Source organism: Mugil cephalus, chromosome 6, assembly GCF_022458985.1.
Source record: "Mugil cephalus isolate CIBA_MC_2020 chromosome 6, CIBA_Mcephalus_1.1, whole genome shotgun sequence".
Lineage (NCBI taxonomy): Eukaryota > Metazoa > Chordata > Actinopteri > Mugiliformes > Mugilidae > Mugil > Mugil cephalus.
The window spans coordinates 14,049,780-14,067,200 of record NC_061775.1 but is presented as its reverse complement, the minus strand read 5'-3'; the positions used below and the strand labels follow the sequence as shown (position 1 = coordinate 14,067,200).

Here is a 17,421-nt window from a genome sequence, read left to right as displayed (position 1 = left end):
ATTTAATGAACCATACAGTATTTGAAAATTTGCTTTAGTCAAATTAAATTGGGTGAACTCAGACTGTCAATTCAGAATTCAGCCAGGATTTGCACGTATTTTCTTCAGCCTCCCATTAAGAAAAGTCAGCTGAACATTTTTTTTTTTCCCAGACTTCTCACTTTGTCCACATACACGATTCTCTTTTGTGTCGACTCACATCTGGCGTCACTAATGATTTGTTGTCTGTTGAAGCTATCTTTCATTTTAATCTTACAGAATTCAAAGAAATAATTCATAAAAAAAATGGAATATGAATAATAAAATAAAAGATTCCCACTGTCAATCATCTGATAAATATTCCTGCTGTTCTACAGAAGTGATACAGTGCATTTTATACCAGAAACTTGTGTGTGAAACGGTGGAAGGCTGCAAGAAGCCTTTAGATGAAGACTATGTCTGTGGGAATGACCAGCTGCTCTGTTTCCTTCTCTGCAGGAGGGATTGTAAACGTGATGCCTCTGCTCTTCTCACAGATCTCACACAACAGAACACAGGTAAATCTAGTCTTGGACTGTAACCGACACTACCCGCTGATCTGTGGACTCGATGTGCTGAATTCAGAAGAGGCTCACAAGCCACTCTGTTGGTATTCCTCTGCATTAGTATGCTGAGAAAGATCAAGTGTAACCTGAGGGGAGCAGTAGAACTTCTGTTCTAAAGCAGCTCGTGTGGAGTCAGGCTGATAAAAGAAATATTACCAAATATTCCGATTACAGTCGGTTTGGAAACCGAATGAAATTGCTCCATACAAACACCTCAGTCCGAACGAACAGGCCCCTGTGAAATGAATTTTCATTCCGATTCACGGGGCCAGAATATTTTCTATCGAAAGTCACGTAAACAGTGAATTGGAATGAAGGTGGGCTCTGTCTGTCTGTCTGTGCATGCTCTGTCTTGACATAAATGCACAGTGGCGTTCGAGTGACATTTCCTCAACTGGAGAGCTTGTTTTTAATAACAACTCTGAAAGAACTAGACATTATCACACGATTATACGGCAGAAATATTTAACTGTTTAAAAAGGTCCTTCAAAAATGAATTGAAGCCGGGATGGACTGAAGTGTGGAACAAATTTGGAACCGCTGGAAAACCTTAAAGAGCGGCAACTATGAGGCTAAACAATACAATAGCAAGTGGTTATGACCCCACAAACTTTCTGAATCAAACTGTTGCTTTAATAATAAAAATGTCAAAACAATAGCAGCTACTATGCTAATGAGATGAGAGACCTCTATCTTTGATCAATCACGTCATGTTTTCATTGATTTGTGTGGAATAGATCGATAAAAACATAGATCACCTCACATGTAAACAGCTGACCCGAAACCTTCAATCAGAATGAGACAATAAAAAGTCTTCATGTAAACTCGGCTGCTGATTAAGCCGTTTCAGTTATTTTCATATTTATTAACTCACTAAAATTTCCCCAACACCAGAGTTTAAACTCCATTAACACAGACATTAATTGGAAGAATACTATATATGAAAAATTGCTGGTTCCTACTGGCTATTTCTCCTAGTCTTTCTGCAGGTCACTAACCCTGGCTGCTGGCCAGGTCGGTCTTTATTGATGAGGTCAGAAGCGTTGCTGGTTAGAGCACGACTCTAGACCAGGAATATGATCTGCTCTTTACTGGACAGGCTCATGTCTCTGGATATGTGTAGGTGAATGTAATATAGCTTTTTCTATTGAAAATAAGGGCAATAAGACTTTGTGTTGTGCATTAATTGCCCCAAAAAATAATAAAATACTGGAGCAAAGCATTCTGTGATGAATGTTCTGGGGCCCAGTTCAGACCTTGCATTAACAATCCAGTCACAAATGACAAGTTTTAAGTACCTGTGTTCACACCTGGTGTTAAATGTGTCCACATGTGTCCTCAGACCATGTTTCAGATCCAGTCTCAGGCCCTGTTCAGACTTTACATTAACACCGTCCTGGGTAATCCCATTGCAAGTGGCCAGCTTTAAATACCGGTGTCACCAACCAGATTTTCAACCAGAGAATATGTTAGCGGCAGCTGTTTCTGGTGGATCTCTAGCACTGTTTCAGAAACACAACCATGGCAGAGTTGTTATTTATATAATTTATTTTATCTCCACCCTGATGTTAGTTATTTTCGAGACCTCCACAAAACTTATAACGTGAAGCTTGGTGCAAACTTTTCCGATGCACTAGCTTCTTGTAATCAAGGTAAATAAAGACAACTGATTAAGGACATACACTTAACTCCACTCTGCATCAACATGATCGCATCAGTAATTAACCACCTGCCGACACGGTTTTTAATGACAGAGTCACACACAGTAAACTCATGTTAAATAATTTCACTTGCTAATTCTTGATTAGATATATTCATTATTTAGTATATTAGTATAGTATACAGACAGAATATTTTAAAAGGTTCTAATTGCTAAAGAGCATAGGTCACTTACGGTGCTTTTTCTTTTTCAGGCAATCACATCGAGCGATTGCGTGTATTTTTCCTGAATGAATGGTGCAAAACTCTTTGCTCTTTTCTTGCTTTTTTGTGTTCACACTATCAAAGGAATATGGTCAAATACAACCTAGAACACCTTCAAATGTGGTCAGAGATCAGATCTCTCAACGCATCCTTTATGCGTCCTCGGTCAGTCCGCACCTGTACGCCCTTGTGATCGTATTTCCCAAGATGGATGTTGATTCAAGGTCTGAACGGGGCCTGGGTTAGGCATTGTGACAGTCTGTTCATGTATTTTCCATGTATTTCACCATAAATACAAAAAAGTGACAATGCAGTGCCCATGCAAGGTGATATGCTTTCCATTCACAACAGAAAACATGGAGAATAAGACAGAATTATGAGATTTATTTTTCTATCACGTACAACACTCAAATCAGATGTTAAGGCATATGCTTGATGTAAGTCATGAGTTCAATGATAAATGTCTTTCTGTTGCGCAGTGCTCAAAATGAAAATGTGCATGAAATAAATGGGTGCAGACACACTCTGATGTATGCATCACTACCCTGATGTATATGTCCTCTCTGTCATTGACTGCAAGCCTGCATTTCTGCTAGCGTAATTTCTCAGTTGTCAAAATAACATACCATGCTTCATATAAATAACCCCCTGGAACTGGGCAACACTGCAGAATGTATCATCAAGTCTTAGATGATTTATATGTTTTGAAGTCATTGTCTTGTTGAAGGTAGATCGTGTGCATTCAGCGCAGATATTCTCTGTAACACGTCCAGAGACATGGTCTGACCCAGTGAGAGCAATGGCTTTAAGGAAGTGTTATATACTGCTAACACTGAACCGGCATTGTGATGATATGATAATACTGACTTTTTTTTTTTTGCAAAACTCATAATTAATTAATTAATTCTTTAATTCTGCTTGAACAAGTTGTTCATCAGCATGTGCTTTGTTATCTTTTTACCCAGATCCTGTGGTTTCGGAGAGCAGTGCTTGCAGGTCTAACAACCTGCACGGTGCTCAACATCCTCTGGTGAGCACACTTTTGTTGTTTTTTTGAATATAAATACTGTATATCTATAAGCATATAGGAATGTCTAGATCTGATTATCCTTGCGAGTAATGCTCTTTTTTATACCTGGAAAGTTGAGTAAAAAAAAAAAAATACATACAATGAAACTGAACGGAAATTTAAAATAAGCTTCAGCACAGAGAGTCCAGCCAGCACACGAGACAACATTATTTTATACAATTACCCATGACCAGCTTTTCTGAATTTGCCCCTGAACTATGGCAGAGACTTTTCCCCCATGAAACCATCTGGTATATTATCTCCGAGGGGAGAGCACCACAGGACACCGGACTATTTCTGTGAATAACGGCCACAACCTCTCCACAGGGAGAGGGTCAGGGATTATGGAGGAAGGAAAATCAGGAGCTGGCATTCTTTAAGGCACAGTCATCATTAAATTTAATCTTCTGTAGCTTTCAGCTTTCAAGAGGTCTGGCAAGTAAAAGATTTCTTATACTTAGGGGAACCACATTGGGTTGCTATAGAAATAAGCTTTATTGAGTAATTCTATGAAGACTAAGGTGCTGGGTTGTGCCCAGAAAAGTGAAATAAGTAAAGGGTTGGGAAAGAACACTTTTCGTCAGATAATGATGAAATGATATGCCTGATTATCATATATATAGATAGATATAAAGTAAATTATATCTTAGATATAAAATATATATAAGCATACAGGATTGACTGTGATTGGCATTGATCATTGTAATCATTATGATTATGTGACCACACTACATCAAGGTGGACCCCCACTGCTCCCAACCCTTCCTTATCACATCCGGCGTCCCCCAAGGCTCTGTCCTGGGACCCCTCCTCTTCATTATCTAAATCCTTCCCCTTGGCCACACCCTCATTTCATTGCTATGCTTAGGACTTGGCTAAAGAGGCTAGATTCTCTGAGTTTCAGCAGACATTTGAAGAGAGCAAACTGTTGAAGCCATATGTCCTTTGTGAGAGGAGGCCATCTGGCAATAACAACTATCCACAAAGGACTCACATGCAGACCACAGAGACCGCAGACTATCCACAATCTCTTGAACTCGACTCTGCAGCTGAAGAGTCAGGTGCTTCTAGGGAGAATGTTTAGCTCACCGTCTCCTGCCCTCGACATACAGAGCAGAAAGAAGCCTCTACGGGATGAGAGGGTTGAGTCAGTAAATATGGTTTGCACTTCTTAACAAACAGCGGTCAGACGGACGGGGCAAATATACTGTGTTTGCATATTCGTAGACTGCCGCAGTGAGGAATGTATTTGTTGTTTTGAGAGTGTGCATTTTTGAATGTCTGTCTGCAACCCACCATAACAGAAACTGACCCAATTCTAATCTGAGTATTAATAAATAATAATAATTTTGAAAGAGAATGAATTTATCGATAAATGATCATTGAAGTATAATTAAATTAAAAAAATTAAGACTCTGCCATACAAGCAGCTTGCATGCACAATACTATAATTTGAACCCCAATGAAGCAGGGACAATAAACATGTGGAAAAAGTCCTCTGAATATTTGTGCCTTGGTTTTCAGTCAGTTGAAATTCTGACATAAATTTTTAAACCGATTTGGTGAAACTTCCATACACAGTAGTACAATGTTCACAGCTAAAGCCATTTTAGAGTAAAGGAAACCCTCTTTTCTTGTCATCAGTGCTGGTGAGAAGAGTGTCCGCACGCCCATGACAAATTTCACTGAGCTACACCCAACAATTGGTTGGATCTGACCTTTGGTGTACTTTACTGATCGGCTTCTGGCAAAACAACTTACAGCAGCTCCACACAATAAGTCTCTCTCCCCTGGGATACTTCTCAGGGATTTATGAGCTTCGAGCTGCTTTTTTTTTCTTTCTTTCTTTTTTTTTTTTTGTCTTTTTGCTGCTGTTTTTGTTTTGTGTCCAACCTACACACCGGATTCCTAAAGCAGTGTTGCGTGGCAAAGTAATTCTGTATAATGGCAGATTATAAATGCACTTTTAGAGAACTGCAGCACACGAGTGTTTGTCTGAGTGTTGTCTCTCACACGGGTTCCCCCCTCTGACAACTGGTTAACATAATTTCTGTGTCACTGCGGGGTGTAGAGCGCATTGTTGTACAGACAAACAGGTATTTTCTGATGGCATGCTGGGGTTATTTCTTCCGCTGCACCGCTGTGGTATCTCACTGTGAGAGGAAGTGCACAACACAAGGTGTGGCAATGCCGATCCAAAGCGCCACTGCAGTTTTGGTGCCAATAATACGTGGGTTTTGAGTGTGATCCACTGGTTAACTTGAATGCTAGTGCAGGTCACCGCCCACTAAGCACTCTTCTCCTTGAGGTCTTCTTAAAAAACATAATAGCCTGACTTTGTGCAGCCTGAGGGCCTTTCTTAACGAGGCGAAGTTAATTTACTTGGTCCCTTTGCAATAGTCTGACATGGACATTTGTGCTGGCTGTAGAGTAGTTGCCACGAGCAAACGTTAATCATTGCACACAGCTGTTTTATAGAGGTTTACTGTTGTATGGTTAGGGAGATAATAGTGCTGAGGTTTGTCTGAGTTTTTGTCCCTCAACTTGGTTCGTTTGGGCCGGTGCGAACACACCAATCATACTCCGTTCTGGAAGAAATGAACCGAGCTGACCCGGTTAGAGGGGGCGGCCTCAGCCCAACTGCAGTCTTTCCCTGGAGAGCTTTGTTTGCAGTTTGAACATGCGTTACCTGCAGATCGACAAGACTACCTTAATAACATATATAATAATTATATAACCAGGCAGTTTACTGTACCTGACGCCACTTCTCATCATACTCATTACATGTAAATGTGTCTACTCACAGCCTAGATGCTCTATGAACGTGTTGTACACATACGGAACGCTGATTTCCCAAAATTAAATTTTTCCTGCAAAATTAACACCAATCTCTACCAGAATGTAGTGTTGAGGGAACACGAATTGAACCCAGGTTAAATGGAGAACTGTAACAATATTGTTTCAATTCAGAACTAAGATCAGTCCGGTGATGGTTAATTGCAAAGTTAAGCCAAGTGCAAAGCTTACGTATGATTTGGAACAAGCAGAAACTACACGCTGTTGTATTTACCACACGGTTAATCTGATTAAATGCAGTCATTCCAGCTCTAGCCCTGTTACGGTGCTCATAGTTGTAAACTGACTTGCGTTGCCTGGCAGTGTGTTCCCCTGTCATTATCACTATTTAAATGATTAAAAACCTGCCATCCTTTGTTATAATTTGGAATAACTTTGACCTTTCATAAACAGGACCAGAATATTAGCACGTAATCAGCATTATGCAAAACCAAATGATGTGTTTTTGATTAATGTGTCCAACTTAAGATGTGTGCGTTTTTGGCTGCACTTCATTTCATAGGAACAGAAATGACCTCTCCTGCAAACCTACAGGTACACAGTGTAGAACTTGTACAAAGCAAATCTCTTGAATTCATTCATTAAAAAGAAATTGCTTTTTTATTTCTTTTTTACATATCCGTCATGACACTGCCATTCATTCGCAATATGTATGAAAGTTCAAGGGGAGCTGAACTCAGAAGTGTATGTAATGCTTTGAATTCACATAATTTGTTCTTCAGAAGGTTTGAAGTTTGGCACTGTTCACCAATATAAGTTGACTGGAATCGTCGTACCTCAGACTGCATGGATGCAAATCCCCCCCCTTCCTCCCCTTGCCTCCCCTCACCTCTCTCTTACCACACTACTTCTTTTGGGGTCCCGTTCCTGCTTGACGCGCTGGTAAGCAATTTCCTCTGCCTCCATTTTTCAGACCATAATTTTGATTGATAATTATCGTTGGGGACATAATTCTGTTGAGCCACCCTGCAGAGTGAAAGACTAGTAGAATAAAATAGAAATGGTGTGTTGTTGGGTGCATTCGAGCGTAGCCACAACAAATGAATGGATAAATCTCCCAGAGCTGCACTCTGCACCGCCGATTCAAAGAGACCAACCGCCAGTGCCGCAGAGAAGGGAAGAAAACTTGCTTGTTCGTGACTTGCTTTCTCTCTCTGCAGCCTAACTTTATGGCCTTTGGTTTCAAACAAAGAACTTGTGATTCGTGTTGTGTTTCAGAGTCCACCGATTTCAGAAAACCTGCAAAACCAGCTGAATCCTTAAGGATCATCAGGCTGATTTCCACCAAAACAATAGACGTTCTCAATCCACCTCTGATGCCTGCGGTGTTTTGTGTGATTAGGCGTTCTGATGTCAGTGACACAGCACTTGGCAGGACTCTCTCAGCTTTATGGTTGAGAGAGTTGGGATACTTTATTAGGTATTGGGGCTGGCACAACTTCAGATCTTTTAAAGTCGAAAATCTGGTCGATGCCGACTAGTCGATGGTGACGTCACTAATAAAAACGCAGTAGAAAGTAATGCTTTGCAACAAAATATATATTGAAATATATATTCTTGACGTGAATACGTTTACAGACTCGTGTGCTAGCTAAGGCTAACAGCTAAGGCTGCAGATCAACACCATCAGTAGCATTTAGTAGTACTTCACAGCGCATTGTAAGACGGGATAGTGTAGCTGGGTTAAAAAGAAAAATGTATTTCTTTGAAAACTTGTCAAAGTACTGCAGCTAAAGCTCTCATAACTTTGACCGAAATAAAAATGGCCAACAAATTGTTGGTTTGCAGTCATCTTGTCTCTGTTAGTAAAGAACCACGATCAGGGAGACAGAAAAAGAAAAAGTTAACTAATTGGCACAGGTCATGACTCAGAATAAAAATAACTTATCCCTCAGGGCATCAGTATGTCTCTAGCTTCACTGATTCCCTCTACTAGGTTTGTATTGCCTGTCTGCTTCCAAATATTTCAAGCGTCTCTTTCAGAAGAGTGAAATAGATGCATTATTGACACGTCAGTAAACCAGAACTCACGATGGAAGTGCTACATACTGTTGTGTAGAGCTGGCCTCTCCTGAATCGTGTTCATTTGCTGGTTTGGATTTCTTCTTCCATTTGAGACAAAAAATATATATATTTGAATGCTGAGGTGAGCTTTAGTTAGTTTTTCATCATTCTTGTATTGTATTAAGTACCTCAAATGAAGCTGTTCTTGATTATTATTAGTTTAACATATATTAAAAGGATGCGTATTGTTGTGGTTGACAGCTGTGGTTTAAAGCTACAATATTTGTAGAAGTTTCTATGGAGCTATGTATGTAAGATGGTTGGTTCCTCTTCTCCTTAAAGTTCAATAAATTAGTTGTTCTAATGTAAACAATGCTAGTTGATAGTTTGATAGATCAGAGATTTTCTTAACTGAGAATTAAATTTTTTTCATGAAGGGTAACATGTAGTAATTAGTGAGTTCATGCTAATGCTATAGCTAACAGTTACTAAGTGTTCTTACAGTCCAAGGTAGATTGAAGAAGATACAAAATTAGGCTACGTTCAAGAGGTGTGTGCTAGCAGGTGGTAGAAGAGACAGTATCACAGTAACAGTACCTCAATGCCACATCCCCTCAAGTCCCCAGATCTGAATTAGGCTCACTCTTTATTTCATTCATTCATTTATTTTCTGTGACTGCTTGTCCTCCAGAGAGTCACAGGGGGAGTCTGTCCCAGCTGTCATTGGGCAAGAGGCTGAGTACACCCTGGACAGGTCGCCAGTCCTTCACAGGGATAACACAGAGAGACACACTCACACCTACAGCCAATTTAGAATCACCAGTTAACCTAATGAGCATGTCTCTGGACGGTGGGAGGAAGGCTCCTGTAGGCCGACGGGTTCGAACACAGAATTTGTTGTTGTCTCTTCAGTTCATTTCAGATTAATTAATATTTAAACGTGCAGTGTTTACATCACTCTACATATTATTATTTATGAGTGACCCTCTCTGTTGTCCACAGCTGTCTGATTGAAAAGCTCTCAAAGTCTGTTTTCAAAGGAAATGTCCAATTACCATAATTGCTGTTTCCTACTGAAACTACAGCAGAGGTCAAACTAGATGGTGGACAGTGCATATAGATGGCTTCACCAACACAGAAACAACTTGATATCAGAAAAAAAAAAGTGAATCTAAAACAAAACAAAACACTACATTTTCACAGTCAAAGTCAAACAAACTTTTTTTCCTGAACAGGCTTCACTTATGAAATGATTCCCCGGCGTAATCAGCCAGCAGACGGACACAGCACTGAAGAGAGAGTTTAGGCTACACATAATACACAAAGAAAATGGATGCCCTTGTCAAGTAGAGCAATGGAAAGCTGGGACGACGCGAGCCTGCGGTACTGGAGAGTGTAAATAATCAAAACACCCGGTCGCCGTGTTGTCTGGTAGGAGGGCGAGAACAGAATAATCAGCCGTTATGTTTAGAGCGAAATCATCATCAAGAGAGGCTGTGTTTAAATATCACCTAATTCTTTTGATTCATAGCTCTGACAACTAAAAGGAGGCGTCATTCCTGCTCGGTATGTATCAGTCTTGCTGACAAATGGGTAATTAATTCATGATGGCGCCCCGGTGAGGCTTTAAAAGCAGCGAGGCTTTGTTTCCATGTCAGGCTTGGGGGCAGTTTCATTTTTTTCAAAGGGCAGAAGTGAAACAAGGGTTAGAAGCATGAGTGCGATGCCTCTAATGTCATACAGGCTGTGAAATGTACTCCCGTTCCTCCCCATGCTATAGCTAGTCACATTCTCTGATATACTACGATTAAAGAAATGGCAGTAAATAAATGATGTGTCCCATGTAGAACAAAAGAAATAATATTTTACAAAAATAAGTTTCACCAACTCTGGAATATTTCCCCTGATCACATCCAAATTACTAGCCTAGCATGGTCTCTACATAAGGAGAGTAGCACGAAACATACAGATGAATATAGTTAAAAAATACAAAACGTGTCCAATATAATAATAAAGATTATTGGCCCCAGAAGCCTTTTTCAATTAGTGCACATTACCAAACACTAGGCAGCCAAACAGCTGAGGTTTTCATTCATCCTCATATTCTCAGTGTACCTGTTTTGGGATGCAGCAAATCCTCAGCAAAATACTGTATCTGACTTTCTTTCTGCTGTTAAGTGCTCCACATTGTTTATTGTCTAGTCTGTTTCTTTGTCTGGAGCTCGGTGCTAAGCACTGGGATTATTTTTGCTGAACACAACAATCTCCTGCTCTGAGGAAGTTGGATGACATCCCTGGAACTAGACAACAACAGCACAACAGTAATCAGATGTATCTCAAATCTACCAACCGTTTTTAACCTTTTCACTGCAGGAAGAGGAATAGACAGGACTGAATTTAAATGTTTGACGTGGGAACTGGGGAATCGCTTTCTCTACTCTTGGTGATCAAAATGTGTAATTTGTGTTCACCTTAGGTGCTGGGCCGTGCTGGAGATTGTCCCCCAGACGTCGTTACCGGAGAGACCGCTGGTAACCGAGACGACAGCTCAGCCTGATTCCAGGGGCCCTCCTTCCTCCGCCTCCCCCAGCCTGTACACCAACATCTCCCTAGAAGAGTGAGTCTTTACTCTAAATGTTTGTTTTTCATGCTTTTTATTCTTCAAATCTGAGCTTCAACTTGAACAAACAGCTCAGATTGATTCTTCTGGGCATCGCTACTGATTTCCTAAATAGATTGGATTCACAAGGTCTCTATTCGATTCAACTCAATTTGATAACAATACCTTTGGAGATATTTTAGTTTCTAAACAATCACAGTGCTTAAAACTTAAACTAATGTTGCCACTGGTTCCAAAGATTTGTATAATTTTCACCTCTTGTTTCACGTCTTGTGGATTTGCTTTTGTCCAGCTCTTCTTTGTCCGGTCAGCTCTCTGGCCTGGGCTTCTGTCCTGTTTTGGATCTCCCTTACATTAGGACTAGTCTCACTCGGCGGTCTAGAAACCAGTCTTCCGAGACCACAGCAAAATTTCCAGCTAGAGAATACAGGAAATGGAATGTATTTAAAAATCGATCCAAGGATTTTATCAAACAATAGATGGTATGCATGTGATGTCACAGCAAGCGTAAGTCTCCGTGGTTACGGCCTTGAGTTATAACCGAGGGCTCTCAGAGAAGATTGTCAATGTTGTTGTTTTGGCATAGTTACGGCCGACAGTTACGGTCAACAATAAATAACAACAAAACAATAAATGGAATATTTGCAATCACTCGTCGAAGTCCTTTCAATCTCTGGTTGGACGTTAGAGCATTGTATGGCTAACGGTACTTCTCAGTAAAGCTCTTAGCGTTAGCATCTTTTATGTAACTACATTTATCATAATGAAATGACCTAAAACTAAGTTAAACTAACTGAAACTGAGCCTAATCCACATTTTTCCTGGTCTCGCTGTATTTACTGCTACATTTCACCATGTTTTTGCCACTCGGGGGCGTGGCCTCAGGTGGCAGTGATGTCCATGCATACCCTCTATATCATGTCTTTCAAATCAAGACCAATTGAAATCAGAATGTGTTATTTTTTAACCCAGCCCTATCCCGGAAAGTTGTATTTTGGTCAACATTTTGGCTGAAAAGTTATTTTTCAGGTCAAATATGATGAACAGCATCATGAGTAACCTACAGATCTTATAATGACATTTTTGAGTTTTTGGAGACTTGTGATTGCTGGGATGGACAAAATGGCAGTTTATGGCAGATCATTTTTCATTCCCAGTGGAATAATTGACAATTACCTTGGGATGACGTGCTTTCTTTCTTTTTTTTTTATACATAATTTTAAGTGGCGTGCTTGACTTCTGGTTGTCTGATGGGACAGATGCCAAAAGAAGAGAAGTCCAGGTTTTAAATGAAAATTGCTCTTTTACTGGATCAAATAAATCAAAGTAAAAGTACAGAACGCAGGCATCGGGGAGTTTTCTGTTCACCTCTTAAAAACGATTTACTAGTAAAAGTCGCAAATGTAAACATGTTGGCTGAGATGAGCAAAAAGTTTGAGGTTCAACGTTGTTACAAAGGATTGAGTCTTGGAAGATAGTGTTTATGTCTGGATAAGGATGTAAGAGCCAATTCACTCATAAATTGATAGGCTCTGGTTCTGTTCAGAAGCAGACAAACACATTATTAAAGAACATATCAGCCTTTAAATGGTCTGGTTGATGTGGAGTTCTTTTCTATGTCATTACATTGTTCACCGATCATTAAAAAAAAAAAAAAAAAGACTTCAGATTTCTATTTCTGATACCAAGTTAGCTTTTTGTCATCAGCATTGTACAGCGTGCCGTTTCATTGATGCCCGAGGGTGACAGTGATGTAAATCAGCGGAGAATTGTGTGAATATGTGCAATTAGCAACTCTTGTACTGAATATGTAATTATTTCAAAGCATCTTTGAATCATAATCGCGCCATGGCTCAGGCCTTCCCTTTCCATTAAATCCTCTTTCATTGCACTGATTTGCAGAACAACCATTTTTCATTCTGATTGCTTGACATGAATTTTTATTTCTGTTACCCCCCCCCCCACACACACACACACACACACACACACACACCCTTCACTGTTCATTGTTCCTCTGTTTAAAAAAAAAAAAAAAAAAAAAAAAAAAAAAAAAAAAACAGATCTCCTGCGACCCACATGGGCTGAGCCAACCTTGTCACAGGTGCTCTCCGAGCCCAGCGTGCCACAGCTTTTCTAGACCAACATTGCCCCCTGGTGGTTTTTAAAAATCTGTTTGAAAAAAAAGGCATCTGTTTGGAGCACATGTTTGTTTATACCACTTCAAATCCCAATCCTCTAACCTTGTTCCCCTCATCTGTTGAGTCTTTTAGAGCAGCTACGTGCTTTTAAAGCCGTGTAAGGATAAAGGGGGGTAATAACAAGGATAAAAGTGAAGACGGTGATTCGGCGTCTTCGTCACTGGGCCCTAATGTGTTGGCTGGGATCAGGAACAACTGTTTGCTTTTAGACACCGTGCAGTTTACTGAACGCTTCAGGTTTTCGTCGTCGAAGCTGGGCAGCATTTCTAGGTCGGAAGTGTCGCGTGAGCTGTTGACAAGACAAACCCAGGGTCACGTTTACCCAAATGAAGAGAGCTCACATATTTGCCTACTGTCATCTGCCTGGTCAACACATCCTTTTAAGAAAAGGTGACAATGACAATAAAGAATCTTGGTGGTGGCCTTGGTGTAGAGGACTTGATGCAGTAACGTCCCAGGAGAGGTAATTTGCTTAGCATAATACTAGGCTAATACTGCTAACACATTTCATTAGGTCTCACAGTTTGACTGAGATGCATTGTCACTGGCATGGTTTGCACAAATACTAGTCATTGTTTCCTCGGGCAGGAATCACTGCTTTGTTGAAAGAATTTGACTCTTGACACTGCATTAAGATGAGTGTGAACCTGACCCTAAATGACACAACAATGTGGCAAGTGGAGGGAAAAAATTAGTTTTAAATAGCTTTTTAACTGTTTAAAAATTTCAGTGTGAGCGAAAACATACCTGACAAAGTGGAATCACTTCAGATCAATGGGCCTGGAAAGCACCAGTTCATTATCAACGCTGACTGACAATTAAATGCCATTAATGGATTCTCTGGACCATTTGGAGCCACAGGGGCTCGGTGATGCAAAGAGGAACGCGATGAAATGGAGAAGTCTGCAGAGAACAAGTTCAGTCTGGAAGAAAGTGCTCATGTAGTTTTCCAAATGAAAAGTGGAAATGAATAGTTTCCGTTGGTTATACAGTAAGAGGATGACAGTAGTTAGGGCTTGTTTCTCAGTCAGGTTTACAGGGACACTCAACACTAAAGAAAAAAAACAACAGTAATGGAAACCACGCCAGGCAGAAGTCAGCCAGCACTGAATTGTAATATGAAAAAAGAAGAATCATGGGAAATCAAGAGTTTGGCTTAACTTGATAAAACGTCTGCCTTTTGTTCTTAAGGAAATGCTAACCCAACCTCTGCAGGGAGCAAACTTTGATTAGATTTTAATCTTGTTTCTTTCTGTAGTCGGAAAAAAAAATATTAAGATCTGCAAAACTGCAAGAAGGTCACATGCAGAGAGTGAGAAAAGCCATGGGTGTGAGCATTTGAAAGGTTCTGATTTCCGTTATTTGGAAACGCATCCTTAAAATACCGACATGGAACTGGGATTAAGGATAATCAAGTTGGTAGTTTGTGCATCGTTAATACTGTTTTTCATTTGGAGTTTGGTCCCGTCTCCTGTCTTTGCTCGTCTCTTTACCTCCTACCAGTCTGCCTCCTTTTCGCTCTCCGTTTTAATCGAAAAATCATGTTCCCGTTAACGCGCGTGTTTACATGCCCCGTCCCTGAGCCTCGCATAAAGGAATAGTAGCTTGTCTCACAACCATATCAAATCACCTCTTAAAAGAGGTGTGACAGCTGCCTTTGACACCTGAGTACACATGACATTTTTCATACCCCCAGCATCAAGGTCAGATCATGAAAACAAGCCCCGCGCCGCGAATGTGTCCTTGTTCACTGAGACGGATGAGCAGGAGCCTCGGCTGCTTTCATTCAGATGAGTGCGGGAGTCGACTGTGCACTCTGTGCAGCAAAAAGCTCCTCTCAGGGGGATAAACAAGCAGGTCACACCTCGCCTCAGGACAGCCACCTGCCTTCAAAGCACAGCAACAGGTGGCGAACCTCGCAGCTCATTTCCGTGCGTGTTTCTGTACAAAGCTGGAATTTCATGCTTCCGCTTAGTTAGCAAGGCGCCCGCTATTATGAGACGGACACCTGCCAGTGGTTTTGTAGTAGCGTAGCGTGGTAGATTTGACAGTGAGCCTCAGTTGCTCATGTTATAACTATGCTGTATGTAGTGTTGAGAATATATTGGCCTCGTGCTTCATGCTACCAGACCCCACAGGATGTCCTCAGAAGACCCATGTCCATTCTCTGATGAGTCACAACTGTGTTGGAGACACCAGGGAGACCTACACAGTATTAGGAAGGTGGTCATAATGCTATGCCTGATCGGTGTACATCAATCACCTGCATTAGCGTCTTTTATTTTCCTAACCTTATGCCTGATCGGTGTGATTCACAGCTTGCAGCTCTTTTCGCAGCACTTAATCGGATTTAGGAATTTGTTCCCGATGACCTTGAAGCTCATCAGTTTGTCCTCATTTTTGTACTTTACTCCTTCTGTCAATTTAAAAATACGGACAATGTGTAAATTTCACTTTTACGCTACTTGTCTGAGTGAAGCGGGGCACATTGCTTTCTGATTAGGGGTGGTCCACATTTAGCTTTAAAGAAGACATTTTAACATCATGGGAGGGTGCGCGCTTGTGTCACTGTGACTGTAAACCTGGTCCACTTTGAGGTCCGATAGAAAAGCACCGTACGAACAGAGGACCATTTACCATAATTTTGGACCATTATTACTTTTATTTGTGAAAGTATTAACCACTATTTTTAAATGCGGTTGTAGTTTGCGGTTCATTGTAATGCGCTGACTTTTGAGGTTGTATTTTGCGGCGTATGGAACAGCAGTGACGCGGCTTTAAGTGAAAACTGAGCTTACAGTGAGTAGTAACTAACCTGTTCAGAGTTACTGTAAAGATTTGACACTTCTCTCAGTCACCCACACCTAAATAGATGTGAGGACCCACTGTTTTTAAAAATGATGATCAGTTATTATTGTAAATTCAGTTGTGAATTGGTTGGAAGACCTGAAAGTAACAAAGGGTGCAAACAGAGCACGATGTCATTTAAGTCAGGATGTAATTTCTTGCATTTTCCCTTCCTAAACCTATGCGACTCGTCCACTGAATATTCAGCAGTTCTGATGTTATTTATAGAATCTGCTGGTAAATGTGCTCCTTGTTCTGTCTCGATATTGTCATCACTCTTGTATCACAGAGGGCAGTAATGGTCTAACACATTTTGACACATTACGTTGGGCTGCAAACAGTATTCTGGGATTTTTCTATGTGCTTGTGGACTCCATATTGACTCCATTCGTCTTTGAAAGGATGTGTTGGTTAATAGTTCTGAAGTTTGTTTCCTTCCACGGCATTTGCTCAAGTCTAGCAGCGAAAGCTCTTCCCGTCTGTCTGAGGCTTATTAGCTTTGCCGATTAGGAACTCCATAAATGATGCACACAGTGCAGCGTCTTTGCCGTTGCTCGGCGCTTTTAATTGGTTTTGTCTCCCCGATCCCCCTGCTGTGACTCAGTGTGTCACAACCCGGAGTTTCAAGACTGGCTAAGCAGCCGCTGCAGAGGAGGAAGAAGAGGAGGAAATTCGAGAGGGAAGCAGATGTGTTATTGTGGCGTGGTGCTGGGTCGCTGCTAATTCAAGTTCCCTCTGATGCCTGGTGAAGCGGCATCTCATGTTACGCTTCATGAACGCACAATAACAGTTACTGTTTAGCATTAAACGCGTCCGCTCGCTCGTAAATTATACATTAACTATGTCAAAAACTTTCTGAATGCTTTCATTGTTCTGTGGCGCAAGTCTCTTAAACAGAAAAAAATAATAAAAAATGAGTAATTTCACCATCTGACAAACTGGACCCCAGGAGAGTAACCATAGAGTGACTTTCTACTTTACATTTAATGACTTCAGTTTAGTTGATGTTCTGGTAATCACATTGTATTAAGTCACGAGAGCAGCCGTGGAGGCGGCTGTTCTTTTAATCCTTTAATGTCAAATTCCTTAATTATCTAAGACAAATTGATTTTTGGGATAATGTGTTAATGTTTTGTTATCTTGAGAAATAACTCTTTGTCTTAAATGAGGGGAGAGGTACAGCTGCCACAACGAATTTAATCTAATAATTGATGTTGTATCTTTGCAGAAAAGTTGTAGAGTGACATCGTATTTAACTGATTATTGAAGCTGCGTTGCTCTTGTTCTGGACTGTGTTACAGGAGTGAAGTTAACAGGAGT

General features: G+C 40.7%; 1 protein-coding gene across 1 annotated transcript in view; it reads left to right on the top strand.

Annotated features, from left to right (window-relative positions):
- The window catches only part of si:ch211-51h4.2, a 71,596-nt gene that overhangs the window by 36,715 nt on the left and 17,460 nt on the right, over positions 1 to 17,421 (top strand). Inside the window, exons 10-12 of the mRNA XM_047588380.1 lie at positions 478 to 536; positions 3,473 to 3,537; positions 10,913 to 11,053. Of these exons, the coding sequence (XP_047444336.1) occupies positions 478 to 536; positions 3,473 to 3,537; positions 10,913 to 11,053 (265 nt within the window). The remainder of the gene's footprint in view (positions 1 to 477; positions 537 to 3,472; positions 3,538 to 10,912; positions 11,054 to 17,421) is intronic.